Genomic DNA, 15,101 nt, shown 5'->3' on the forward strand with positions numbered 1-15,101 from the left:
TAAAGACCGTTATTTTATTTTTTAATTATCGAAAAAATCTACACATATGAGCATATTTTCGCAATCGTAAAAATACACTTGTAGTAGGTGATCTATAGGTGTTAGTTTTAAGTTTCAAATAACTAGATATATACGGTTACATCTTTAGAATATGCAATAGAAATAGCAAGTTTAAAAATATCAATTAAAAGAATTGTTTTCACATAAAAAATAGGCACAAATTTTACCGATTCCAATACCACCAAAATTCCGATTTTATTTTTACTCCCAATTCCGATTTATCGTTCTAACACTAGTTATTAATATTTTTTTCTTTCATTATTTTTTTATTTTATTTTTTTTTGCAGTGTTTCGGCCCGGTAGTCGTTCAACAGTGAACCCTTACGGCGAGGTATCTATGCTCCACGAACAGCCAGGTAGCACAGTAAATTCGCCAACGCCTCCCATGCTTCCCTCCTTCGGATTTACCCAGGAACAGGTCGCCTGCGTGTGTGAGGTCCTGCAACAAGGCGGCAACATCGATCGACTAGCTAGGTTTCTGTGGTCTCTGCCGGCCTGCGAGCACTTACACAAAAATGAAAGCGTCCTCAAGGCGAAGGCGGTGGTCGCGTTCCACCGGGGCAATTTCAAAGAACTGTACAAGATTCTCGAGAACAACCAGTTTGGTCCACACAATCATCCAAAGCTGCAGGCGTTATGGTTAAAAGCTCACTATGTGGAGGCCGAAAAGCTTCGGGGTCGACCATTGGGCGCCGTCGGCAAGTACAGAGTACGCCGAAAATTTCCGTTACCTCGCACGATCTGGGACGGGGAAGAGACAAGTTACTGTTTCAAAGAGAAGTCCCGCACGATACTTAGGGATTGGTACGGACACAACCCATACCCGTCGCCTCGCGAGAAGAGGGAATTGGCCGAAGCAACCGGCTTAACAACTACTCAAGTTAGTAATTGGTTTAAAAATAGAAGACAGAGAGATAGAGCGGCCGAAGCGAAAGAAACGAGGTAAGTCTATTTCTTAAGGTGTGTTTGTGCTTTGTTCTCCAATCTTAACCGAAAGCGACATGTTTTACACGTTATTCGTTATGTTATTCCCATTACTTTCAATTTCTAAATGAGTAAAAACTAGCAAGCAGCATATGCTTTCGACGGTCACATCTTTGCTAGTGTGTATATATATATATATATATATATATATATATATATATAATACACAGACATATGACTACGTCATTTAATCGCATAAATTAATATACGAAAATATAATTTTATGCGTAAATTTTCAGTATTTACTTCAACAGTGGTCAATACATAGGTAGAGCTAGATAGTAAGTTATGAAAAAATTATATATATGGCAATTAAGCCACACAGAATATTCCGCTTTTCATTCTCGTGAGAATTCTACAGGCTTATATATATATTAAATATCTAATTTTCCCTGCAGACACTAGTGTTTCACGTTCGCGCCATCTTCAACGTAGGAATGCTAATTATCGCACGTCGAAAACTATACACAATCATTTAAAAAACATATATTGGGGTTCGAATCTCTCTTTGTCTTATATATATATATATATATATATATATATATATATATATATCAAATACTAAAATTAGATGTATTCATGCACACTCGGAAGTTTTTATTCTCTTTTCTTTTGTAAACTACGTCTTACACGTGTTTTGTCAAATAATAGAAGACCACTAAACAACTCTTCAGGAAGATATATGCTCCTATAAATCCTGTCAAAAAGTGTCTTATTTGGAATGAACCAGGATTTGGAGAAAAACATAAGATAAAAAGACGTAGACATATGAAGTCTGGAACGACATGATTAAAAAAACAAACAAACGCTTATTGTTGTGTTGATATGTACCAACATACGTGGGAAACTCGTCCTAACCCTAACCCCCCCCCACACATATCAAGAAGAGTTCAGTAACTATAAATTATATATATATATATATATATATTATATATACATGTTTTATTTTTTATTACCGTATCTTTCTGTTAACTTACATTATTGTTTCAGCTACTCGGCCGTTTTTTTTTTTTTTGCCGTCTGTAGCTTCCTCAGACTTTTACAGAAATGTTCGCTATTTTGGGGTGAAAGAGGTCGGGGAGGGGGTACGGTAATAAAAAATAAAGCGCATATTTGCTCTACAACAGTATTGAGCACTTTCTTCAGTTTTTATTAATTACCATTTCCACTATATATATATATATATATATATATATATATATTCTTTAAAGATCTCACGTAATTAGTGATAGACAAAATTATTTACTCATTTTCGAAAAGTCTTTCTTTTCTTGGTAACAACATTGCATATAATCGTTTCAGCTCCCAATGTTAGTCATATAAGAATCTGACTATATAAATTACATATACGCTTTCTATAAAATGCAGAAAGGCCTTAGTTAAACAGGTTTCACTCAACTTTAGTATGAAAAATAGACGAGGAGTCGGATTCAGCGGTGAACCTCTGTTCTTTCAAGGTTCTAAAGTACCTTCATTAAATGCCAAATTATTCAATAAAAAGATCTTTAAAAATCATCAATTAGTCTTTGGGTTCATAAATGGCCGAATGTAAGCTTCTAGAACAACATATTACCAGTTTTGTCACTTATTAAACTCTGATTAAATTGTTTTGATCGGTGGGGGACAGGGAGTGAATTTGCCAAACGAGTTAAATTATTAAAAAAAAATAACTTTATGAAATCATGATTAAAGCAACCATATCAGACGCCGTATAGAATAAGAGCATGTGATTAGACAACATACACTGACAAAATGAGAGCGATAAACTTAAAACTTGTAAGATGTGGGTTACCTAACAAGTTAATTGCAAATTACGGAAATTGGAACGATTAAAATATAAATTTATTTTTTCAAACATATCTCACAACTGAGAAATATTTTAACAAATACAGAGTGCCCAAAAAGTCACTGAAGAGTTTTCAACTTAAATAGATTCTTTATTTTTGAGGGAGTTTATATATATATATATATATATATATATGATTTGATTAAGTCAACTTTAATTAAAAGCGGACACAAGCAAAAAAAATTAGGTGAACTTTGAGAACTAAATATTTTTGTTAACTAGCCAGATAGAAAAGTTACTAGACAAACCCACATGATTTTTTAAGTGTATCTTCGTTCCGTGATGAGTACGCACGCAAAATATTTTTCTGTATCTTATTTTTAAAATGAGCGTAATCTTAAATATGTACCAAATTTTATGTTGAGACTTGATAGTACAAACATTTAAATTTCTACGGATGATTTTTAAACAGCTTTCGTTAAAAAACAATATATTGTCTTATTAAATGTTATTGTTTAAATAATTTTACTTCACTCGTTTTTTTTGTTTTTTTTTTTAAATAAAATCTAAAACAGTTCGAAAAGACATTTGTCTCAGTAATGAGTTTTGGAAGATTCTCAGTGAACGAAACACAATCGCCGAAAGATAAGCATTTTATTATTTCTCATCAACATTTAGAAAAATCAATTGCAAATGAGACGTAAAAACCTGCTATATAACTATTTTCCATTGTGTCATTTCTTTATTAAATAATTCAAGAGTTGATGTGCCGTAAAATATGCAAAAGAAAGCACATACAAGACTCAGACATCACAGCATTGAATTGTAAATCACGCGTCAAGCAATAGACGATGAAGCGTGAAAATCGATATTCTACTCGTAGCGAGATTGAGCTCATATGTATAAAATAATTGCTTGAAGTATCAATCATGGTCATTGTAAATAGTGTAGTACATCTGCCGACTCTATATTTGATTTTGCCTAACCACTAAGTTTGGACATTTTCATTTCGTGTTTTTCAAACAACGATAAAAATTCCAATCTGTTTAATCGATTACATATTTTAACCGTCTATTAGTAAGAGAAGAATTACAGTAAACCCTTTCTGCATGGATAATAATCTATATTCATTAGCCAATTACAACGTCATTTTTAGTCGCGTGCAAGTGACTCTATAAGTCACTCGGTCGGTCGGTCTGTCCGTAACACTTTTGTGCTTGGCCCTTTTGGTTAAGATCAAAGGCCTGTTGTTAATACATGTTCTTAGCTTTTTAAGCTTTTCTTGGCCTTTTGACCAAGATCAAAGTGTAGTATCTGTTCGGGCAGATACTGCAAGCAAAGACCATATGTGGGGGTAACTCCACATATCAGACCTTGGTCAATGTAGGGGCAACCCTTCATACCAATTGTCACTATCCAACTCCCATTTCCCACCCATCGGGAGCTGGTCCCCTTTTACCTCCCCCTCCCTCTCTCTCCACATTAAAAATCGGCATTGTGCCTAATTTGCTCGGTGAGGGAGCAAATAAATACCCTTTTCTTGGCCTTTTGGTTAAGATCAAAGTGTGGTATCTGTTCTTACTTCATGCCGTACTTATGTTTGTAACTTTGATGTAAAGTAGGGGATCACTTTTCTGTATTAATTTAATGTAAAAATCATCACCCACTTTACAACCAGTCAGTATCAAAGCCATTCAAGTCATTCTCCAGATCATTCAATTTTTTTTTTTTTTTTTGTTGAAGGATTCCAGTTATTTTTTTAAGCATTCAAGTCATTCAATTCATCCTTAAGTTCATTAAAGTCATTCTAAGTCATTTACTTTTTTTTAAAGTCATTTCAGTCCATTTTTCGGTCATTTTAGTTTACCTTTAAGAATTTTATGTCAATCCTACATTCACGCATTCATTCATTACACGAGAGCACGCGACTAATGGCTATCGGCCTTGTTCTTAAAAATACGAATAAATTTACTTGGATCATTAGATAAGAAAACAGCCAAGTTGATAAAGTCGCCGTTATTCTTATAACTATTATTAGCAGGATCTGTGGAAATTCCACGAATTACAAATATATTTAATCTACAAATGTTTTGAAAAAAGCTGATATTTTCTTGATAGCACAAGAACATAAATACCAATAACGCGCAGCAAATAGGAGTTTATTGACATTGCCACGAAATAGTGTTGATTGTTGATTTTGAGAACTGAACCAACGGAAATAAATTGAATACTCAGAAAGTAATATTGTGCTACATAGTTCGATACAAATAATAGAATCACATTAATTTACTTTAGTTTAGCACCTTTTGACAGACAATGGTTTACTTTTGTTTTCGTTGCCGAGTTTGTTTTTTTTTTTTTGTTTTTTTTCGAATATCACCTTTTTTGCATAACGTTTTGCAGACTTTCTTCGCTGACGAATAGGTACACAGCGAAATTACTAAGTTCTTTTCTCATACTATTAAAACAACGACCATATATTCAAATGTAATTCGAGAACGAGGTTATATATAAAAAAAAGGTCACCTGCATATTATTGTCCAGGGTTACCAGATTTGTCTTTTCAAAGTAGTTTGATATTCAAAATTTTAAAGCTTAACGTATGGACTGATTAAACAAGAAAGAAACAAAATATTATATAGATTATTTATTATTTAAAACATGTCTACGTGCGCGTTTTTTTTTTTTTTTTAATATTTTTCTATTGGCGAATATTCAAGAGAAAACTGGCCTATTATAATATTGCTAACGGATTTAGTTTTTATTAGTAATTCAGTGGTTATCGCTTAGAAAATGCGTGCGTAGGCATAGAGGCCATACATCTGAAATAGATTACACTCATTCACATCCATTGATTCTTAAGAATACGCAAGCTTGCTAAATAATAATCTTGTAAATAAAAACTTGTAAATAAAAAAATATATATATAAAGTAATTAGCTGATAAATTCTTATTAAACAAATAAAACATCTACTGTTAATTTGTACACGGGAGAGAAAGGACAACGGCGTTTTAAAACGCCCTTTTTAATTTATTTACTTTCCACATTTTTTTTTTCCGGTTAAATTGTTTCTTTGTGCCATTTCAATGCGTTTCATTAAAGTGTCTAGTTTCGTTAATTGCGTTAAACTAATCAGCAATAATATTATGTTCACGCTATAAACAACGCCATATATATCTGGCCAAGGACAGATCGGGTCAGCTATCATATATTTGTGTTACTAGAAAATGGCCGGCCGTCGGGTTTTACTTCGCTGCGTTTAATGAAAGGAACAAACGACCTAAACATGTTGTTTGTTCTGTAAATCTGAAAGCTCATTTATTCACGATTCGAGCCTTGTTATTGGTAATGTATCGATTGTGTTGACTATGAAGAATCAATTGTGATTTTCTAAATAATATCAAATTTGGTTGATACGATACTTTGTTTTTATCGGAATATATATATATATATATATATATATATAGTAATTTATAAAATATATATGGCGATTAAGCTACACTGAATATTCGGCGTTTCATCCACTATAGGATTTGTCAGGCTTATGCGCATAAGCCTGACGAATCCTATAGTGGATGAAACGCCGAATATTCAGTGTAGCTTAATCGCCATATATATTTTATAAATTACTAACTAACTCTACCTACGTATTGAGCACTTTTGAAGTAAATACTTAAAGTTTACGCATAAATCTATACTTTCGTATATTAATTTTATGTGAGTAAATGAAGTAGTTATATATATATATATATATATATATATATATATATATATATATATATATAAACTGTTTTTTTTTGTTTTTAATCTCCGAAACAGCTACATGGTACGCAGCCGAGGATCCTCGTTTTCTTTTTTAAAATTTTAATAAGGGTTTTCTTCTTTCTTTTCTATTTGTCATTCTTATATAACTGAACTCCCTTTTATAGTTTAAACTTTTTAGCAGTCGACTTATGCAAGTGTTAAGTGTATTTCTGCTTAGCAATTTTAGTTAAGTTTTTTTTTTAACCTAATATAGTTGAATTTTGTAGTTGTAAACTTTTTAGAATCGTATTATATTGGTACTAAATCTGTGATAGGTTAAATTTAGTTGTATTTTTTTTTTCGGGAATTTAAACTGCATACTTTTACATTTTTTTTTTTTTTTTTACTCAAGTCTTTAGATATATATATACACCCGGTCGTAAGATACGCTTAAACATGATATTTTAATTAATGCATTAATGCAGGCAATTTATTAGTATAGACAATTCTCTATCGATTATTATATTGAACCTAATATATAGTGGTGAGATCCAAACTATCTCTCTATCCTCTCTCTCCCTCTCCCTATATATACATGTGTGTGTGTGTGTGTGTGTGTGTGTGTGTGTGCGCGCGCGCAAAAATATTTTGAAATAACGATAATCTGAAAGAATATGTTAACAAAACAGAAATAGGGATAAAAGAACTAAATAAAACTAATTTAATACCGTCACGATTTTGTTGGACGTTCCCCCTCAGAACAGACATTATCAAGAATACCTAAGAGAAATATGTGTGTGTGACTTTAGTGCTCTCAACCCGAATGGAAATCAAAACAACTCCCCACCCTCATTATTTTGCCTGTCAGTCACATATACATACACACACACACACAAACACACACACACATATATATATATATATATATATTAGTGATGGGTCTATTCTAAAATTTTTCCCCGATTCTGATACAATTTCCGATTTTTCATAAATCTCTAAACATTTAACTATAAAGTTACTATTTTTCCGATCACCGTAAAATACATGTTAAATGGGCCAATATTTTCGCAAATGTAAAAATAAATTGTTGGGTGGGCGGATTGTAATCTATAGGTTGTAACGTTAGCGAAAGTTTAAATTCAATGTATTTTATTATTTCTAATAGTAGTGAAAGGTTTTGTTCTAAACAGAATCAAATTTAAAACAGAATCAAATTTAAAAGAATCAGTTTAGCATCGGAAAGTATGCACAGATTTTTCCGATTCTAATACCTATTCCAATATCCCCAAAAGTTCCGATTTTTCTGATTCCGATTAATCGTGCCACCACTAATGCATGCATGCATGCACGCACGCACGCACGCGCGTGCGCGCGCACACACACACTATCGCTTCTAATATAATAAAGCGCGTTATGTAGCTGTTGGTCCACGTAATTATAGATAGTGATTTCATGGTAAAAGCAAGGGAGGTAATTCTCCATATATTCAATCGAATAACAGTAAAATAATTTTGTATAAGGTGATGGGTGTATTAGCATTATTTGTAAAGAAAATAATAGTTTGTTATATTTGTTTTGTAGACACGGACAATTCGCATGTGTTATCTACAATCATTATTAGCATTCTATATTCCAAGGCAAATTTCCTTTTCCAATGTAGGTTAAGTAAGAACCCGTTGAATTGATCGCGAACAACAAATCTTTTACAAGTATAATTTGGCATAAAAATATCCACTGTACCATTTATTGGGTGGGTTTCTAATAGAATTTTGTTTTTATTTTAATTTTTAACTCATTATCGATACTTTAAATATTTAGGAGTCAGTTTACGGCCAGTTTTGGTCCCCCACCGGAAGGAGAGTGGACCTGTAAATTCATCCTCGTCCGTTCGTCTGTCCGCACTTTTCTCAATGACTTCGCCTTGGAATGTTTTGAAAGTTTGCACAAATATTAAACATGATATGAGTAAAAAAAAAGTAACAAAATGGACTTTCTGAGAAAACTCCGGGTGTCCCCCCCCTCTTCAGAAGTGTGCCTTTCAACTTAAAATGGCTACAACTGACACTTTGGTGCTTATTGAAAAAAGTTGATGTCTTGGATTTTTATAAAACTTTCTGAAAAATTGTAACTAACTGATTTCTATATAATTCTGTTCGTCTATACTTCGCGATAACTCTTGTGGGTGTCTCAGGGGTTCTTTTAGGGCTAATAAAAACACTCCATTTTTGGGACTATTTTACCATATTTGTCAAATGTTTTGTGTATGTCTATCAGTTTTGCATGGTGCTGAACTCAAATTTTAATATTTTTAAGGCCTTGGGGAATTTGGGGGCTAAATTTGAGGGGAGGGCAAATGCTGGACAGTCATTTGTTTTTTTTTTGCATGGTGCAGAATTCAAATTTACATATGTTAAGGCCTAAAACTGCAGTTTGTTCATTTTCACCAGGATTTGACGTTCCCTGGGGATTTTGGAACTAAATAGGGGAGGTGCAAATGCGAACTCAGCCATTTTCTCATGCCTCGTTCACTGCACACCCAAAACTAAACAAAACTTTTCCAGATAGGTAGAAGAGTAACTTATCTTGCCTTTGGTAACATTTATTTGTCATATATTTAGTCCGAAAAAGTGGTCAAAAACAATGTGTGTTGTAGAAAAAAAAAAAAAACCTTATTCTGGTATCGATTCCGATACCCTCAGAATTTGATTAATCGTCCCAACACTAATACTTCGATATATATATATATATATATATATATATATATATATATATATATATGGGGGGTGCTTTATCACTACATTAGTCTTAGTTTTGTGTTTCGACATCACATTGCTGATAATTCGGCCTCTATTCCAAAGCCCGGCATTTATTTGCTTCACATCTTGCGCCGTCGCTCTTGCTCATTTGAAAGGCAATGAATTTTAATTATGATTTGAGAAACGAGACTTGTCTTTGTGATAAGGAGAGTCACGTACATCGCCTCGGCGCCAGGGGTCTGAGTTCGAACAGAGATAAAAGCGGCTATTCAAAAATGTTGATCCCGCCTCTGCCACACCCATACCCACTACTCCAACACACCTGTCAAGGTAGAAAGCAAGGAACGTAGGTAGGTAGGTTGTCCTTGTTTGGTAAACTTACGTGATAATCTTTAGACCTTTTTATTCGTTTTCAATCTTGTCAGGACAGCGTGCGGAAATTAGTTGGGCTACAAACTTTGTGTGTGCATAGATATTTATTTCTATACTAGCGGGACCTGTGGAAATTCCACAGGGGACTCATTCATATGTAATATATTGATGTTGGCATTCTGTAGATGTTCAGTGTAAATGGAGACGCTCTGATATAATTGTAGCTTTTTTGTTAAAACTGCAAAAGTATTCATCTAAGCTAGCACGAACTCTCGGCAAAGCCTGGTCGTAAAGTACGCTTAAATATGATATTTTAATTCTTGCGGATTTCGTATATTCGGATATATTATAGTTAACGTTCTATCAATTTTTATATATTATAAAGTTGCGATTTCAAAAAAAAAAAAAAAAATATCCATAAGTCTTAAGTGAATCAGCTTGAATCAAAATCGGAATAAAAACTTATGAATATATATATATATATATATATATATATATATATATATATATATATATATATATAAACTCTAGTTCATTCAGCCATAACCGAAACCAACACTTCGAAATTCTTGATAAAATTATTCATAAAAATATATATGACTTAAGTGCCATCAGCAATAATCGAAACCGAAGACAAAACTCATGAAGAATTCTTGGTAAAATTATTTATGACAAGAAATGGAAGTACATAACAATTAAACGGCCCGGATATTAGCTTGACACAGAAAATAAGTCAAGCTATCGTATTAATATATAGATGTCTTGCAAAAGATCTAAACAATATTGCTACCGTCGGTTTTACATTCAAATAAAGACCTATAACTGATCTCTAATGCCGGACTCATTAGCCTTGGAACAACGGTAGGTTTTCTTTGAATTTGAAACCGACGATACCAAGGTCGTATTAAAAGTAAAGCCTCCTATTTTTTAACTAAAAAAGTTGTAGTGCTACGAAGACCGGAATAGTACAGTTAAAACAAGCGATCTTTTGTGCTCCAGAATTTTTTCTACATAGTCACCGACATTCTCAGTGCACTTTTGCTAGCGTCTCTGCTTCTTAGGCACGTCTATGACAAGGGTTGCTTTCTTAGCATCTCGCACCGTCAGTATCTGCAACCGAAAGAATTATCTTTCAGATCATGAATGCATGAGTTTAGTCATCATAACAATGCAATCTGCAATCCCCTCTGATAAATTCGGGTCCCAAAAAAAAAAAATTACAGGTATTACTTTTGGAACGTGCCCTTGTGCATATATAATTAAATATCACGCTCTTATGTTTGAAATCTACGTGTATCTGATTAGGATTTACTCCTGAACTAATTAACTGATCATTATGAATTTTGGAGCACTGCTGCTACGTGTAGGGATGGCAAAGTGCCTATATTTTCTGTATCTTAAAACTATCGGTCAAAATGCGGGATGTATTTAGCTTTGCGCAACGATGATGGACGCCCTTTTTTGAAAATTCAGGTAACCTTGATTTTTGCGATATTCTTACGAGACGTATTAGACGTTAATTCATCTTTATCTTTACTATTATATGAAAGATATGTGTGTGTATTCGAGTTCTTTCTCCAGATTCCGAAACGGCTGAGCCTACCTTTTACAAATTTCACACAAAGTTAATTTATATGTCTGACAGTGTTCTTAGATATCTTTTGTATAGAAATTCATCCGATAAGTGTCAGAAATCTAAAATCCGATTTTAAATATAGGTTCTTTTTTTTTCTATCATAGATTAAAAAAAAAATACAGGGGAATATTTTAGGTTACACCGGCAAAGAGAGATAACAAAATTTCATCAAATTATTTCTTTCAAAGAAAAAGTAGATTTATTATAATCTGGAGATATAGCTTAGTGGTAAAGCATTAGATTACACATCGAATGATCCCTTGTTAAAGCCCAGGACAACTCGCCATTTTTATTTTATTTTTTTTTCTTATTAATCATTTCAGTTTTCGATAAAAGAGGTACCATTTAAGATCGCCGCAAATCATTACTTCGTTTGTATATTTTAAAACTATACTTTAATGAGAAGTGACTTTTCCAGGGCATTCAGCGTCAAGCCCAAATATCTGCTGACGTAATATTGTAAACAAATACACACGAAATTTAATGAACAACATTACCATTATTTTTTATTTAAAAAAAATTTTTTTTTTTTTTTTAATTTTGCGAATTAATCCACTGGGAAAATTATTCCTCGTAATATATAATAATCAATAGAGGATTGATTTCATAATATATATACACAATTTGCATAAATATCATGTTTAAGCGTATGGTACGACCGGGCAACGCCGGGCGGTCAGCTTATTAATTACTAATTATTCTTCAAATTCCAGTTTCTTTAGAGAGTTAGTGTCGTATTTTCTCTGTTGCCATAGCGTATTCATAGGCACTCCCTTCTTTTATGGCAGAGATTTTTTTTTTTTTTTACTGGGGTGGGGGTCGGGGTCACCGTTTATTAAGACTAACGCATCACTTCAACTTAAGGGTTAATGAGTGTCTAGGCGACTGAGACAACACGTTAATAATCGGGAATGGCGAAACTTTGGTTAGGGTTTACTTATTTAAGAGGACGGCTCAACAAGACCTTTACTTTAGGTTTGAAACCGATCGTGCTGTGTTACTCCTTACAGCATGCGACTAGGCATTATCACCCCATTTTTAGTGGAGAGATCGTTCGAGGCTCTATAAAGAAGCTCCGTCGGTATGATAAGCCATAAATTATGATTATCATGTAAAACTAGTCGAAGCAAGATGTAGTATCTGTTTTGGTGCTACATTTCAACATTTACTGTACTGCTACTGCTACACCAGTCTGTCTGAAAATACCGGCTCCCCGGCCTAAAATGCATCAAACATTAATGGTACCTGTTCTTTTTGCTAAGCTCAATAATACTCTGCAAAGCCAAAGAAAAGATAGAAAAACATTTTTTTTCTTCGATAAAGAAACCAAACCAAACGCTATGAATAAATGTTTCAAGATATAAAGAACTTGGAACATTAAAAAAAAAAAAAAATTAACTTTCAATAAAATGTCCTGATTCGGCAGTAAATAAGCCTAAAAGAATTCCTATTTACAATGCCTCTTCACTGGACAGAGTTAGATACCAGGGTCATTTTTTAACGTGGAGAGAAAAAAAAAAAATTAAGTTGTCTCAGTCGTGAACGATTTCTCTTCCCCTGACGGAGAACAAAAAAATTGAAGTGTAGCCTCTGGAGAACAGATACTACACTTTGCCATATTAAATCCTTTATTCAGGCTAACAATTAACATGAACAAAAAAAACTTAGGCACAAGGCCAACTCAAAAAGAGGGTAAAATGGGAGTCGTTGGTCATCCTTGTAACTCCAGAACTATTCAAAAGTTTCTCTGAGCTAGTATCTTCTACTATAATACCGCATTCACCCTTTCTTATTGGGGGGCGTCCTACTTAGAAAATTGTTTAAAGTTTTTTTTATTGGCGTGTAAAAAAAAAATAAATAAATAAATAAAATAAATAATGGTACACTAATTCATTTGTGTCGAGGGCGGGGGAAGACACTTTGATCTTGGCCTAAAGGTCAAGGGTTGATATGCCATAAACTAAAACAATCAAACCTATTTTTCCGTCCTTGGTTGGCGAAGTGATTCAAAACTTAGGGAATTTAAAGTTTGTCTCGATTTAGGGTCTCTTTCTCGGGAGTGCTAGGTTTTCCTTGCATTACAAAAATTGCACTGTGCCAAACTATGCCCTCGTGGGGCAACAAATGAATCGGTACTATTAGACGCATTAAAAGAAAACAACACAAAGTCTATTTAATAACCCCGTTTTGCGCTGAAATCCTGATTTTAAAGCGACTGTTATGTACGCATGCGCCGAAAATGTTGATATTTTTTTTTAATTTGATCTGATGAATCAGCATTTAGATATGCGGCCACAATTAAAAAAAAAAAAAAAAAAAAAATGCTTTTAAGTTCGAAACAAAAAGAATCCATAAAATCTTTCCATTCTATTTTTATTTTATTTTTATTTATTCAAAGGGTGGGACGGTCGTTTTTTTTTTTATTTATTTTTTTATTTATTTATTTTTTTGAAATTTGATATTTTAAAATGTTTCATAGTTTTCGTTCGTTTTCCACCGTGCGTTCCTCCGTTGAGCATTTATATATTCCACCCCTTCCTGTCAACTCGAGCAATCAGAATGTATATGCGTCCCCCCCCATCTCTCTCTCTCTCAACTGTATGCGTGTATTATAATATCTATATAGGGTCCGTCATAAGCGACTTTACAATTTTGTTTCAGCATAACAAGCGTTCATTAAACTCCTTTTCTGAAAATCAGACTCAAGATCAGATGTGGAGGGGATGAAAAAAACAGCGCACTAGGTGGGACGTACTGTGGCCTACAAAAATGCCTGGGCAGCCTTGTTAGCATTCTCCTTAAGTGTGGGCGAATTAGGCAATAAACAAAAAGTTCACACTTCTGAAAGTGGAGGTAAATTCGAGGAGGGTGAACCTAGCAGAATAAATATATAACTGCAATATAGACAAACAAAGGTACATTATGCTGAAGATTACAGCTTGTAATCATTTCTGGATGCAGAATCCCATTCTGGTTTCTGACCATCTTATTGGTGTCTGTTTTACAAGGGTTTTTATAGTCAGTATATTAGGTTCTGCTAGTTAGTGAGTTAGTGTCTATATCTATCTATCTATCTATCTATCTATATCTATCTATCTATCTGTACTATTATGATTTTTGCATGTATTGATATTCATAGAAACACCCTTTTGCTGTTTATTTAAAAAAAATACAACTTTGTTATATAATGGTCGTGGAATTGCATTCATCTGCAAAAGATCTCGCTAATTTGCATTTTAATTAATTCCCTTTGAGTTTTGTTTTTCGGTTTTCTTATGGGATGATCATCTTTTAGTTAACTATTACGTGTAATTATATATCTGCAGATATTCTACAAGATTTACGCTTGCGTAATATTTGCGGAAAAAACTTATAGTAAACACAAAACTCTTTACTTTTGTTTCCTTTTGTCCCCTAACAAAAGAAGGATGGACCTGTAAATTCACATTTGTCCGTCTGTTTGTCCTCACTTTTCCCAATAACTACCCTTTGGAATTTTTAATTTTTTTGCACAAATATTAAACCTGATACGAATAAAAAAGTAACAGAACGGATTTTCCGAGAAAACTCCGCTTGACCCCTCGGGGTGCCTTTCGGGTTGAAATGGCTAAAATTAACTTTTTTGTGCTTATTAAAAAAAAAATGATTCATTGGGCTTTACTAAAACTTTCTGAAAAAGTTGTCACTAACTGATTTCTATATAATTTTGTTTGTCTATACTTCGCGATAACCCTTGTGGATGTCTCGGGGGTTCTTTTAGGG

The 15,101-nt window shown here is 33.4% G+C and overlaps 1 protein-coding gene across 12 annotated transcripts in view; it reads left to right on the forward strand.

Moving 5' to 3' along the window:
• Positions 1–15,101, forward strand: part of LOC145260423 (homeobox protein six1-like) — a 1,097,433-nt gene that overhangs the window by 961,126 nt on the left and 121,206 nt on the right. For all 12 annotated transcript variants that reach the window (XM_080118409.1, XM_080118411.1, XM_080118419.1 and 9 more), the window contains one exon: positions 348–1,002. In XM_080118409.1, coding sequence (XP_079974535.1) covers positions 348–1,002 — 655 coding nt within the window. The remainder of the gene's footprint in view (positions 1–347; positions 1,003–15,101) is intronic.

The sequence above is a fragment of the Euprymna scolopes genome, chromosome 36 (genome assembly GCF_053919585.1).
Source record: "Euprymna scolopes isolate OS-2025 chromosome 36, ASM5391958v1, whole genome shotgun sequence".
In the NCBI taxonomy this organism is placed as follows: domain Eukaryota; kingdom Metazoa; phylum Mollusca; class Cephalopoda; order Sepiida; family Sepiolidae; genus Euprymna; species Euprymna scolopes.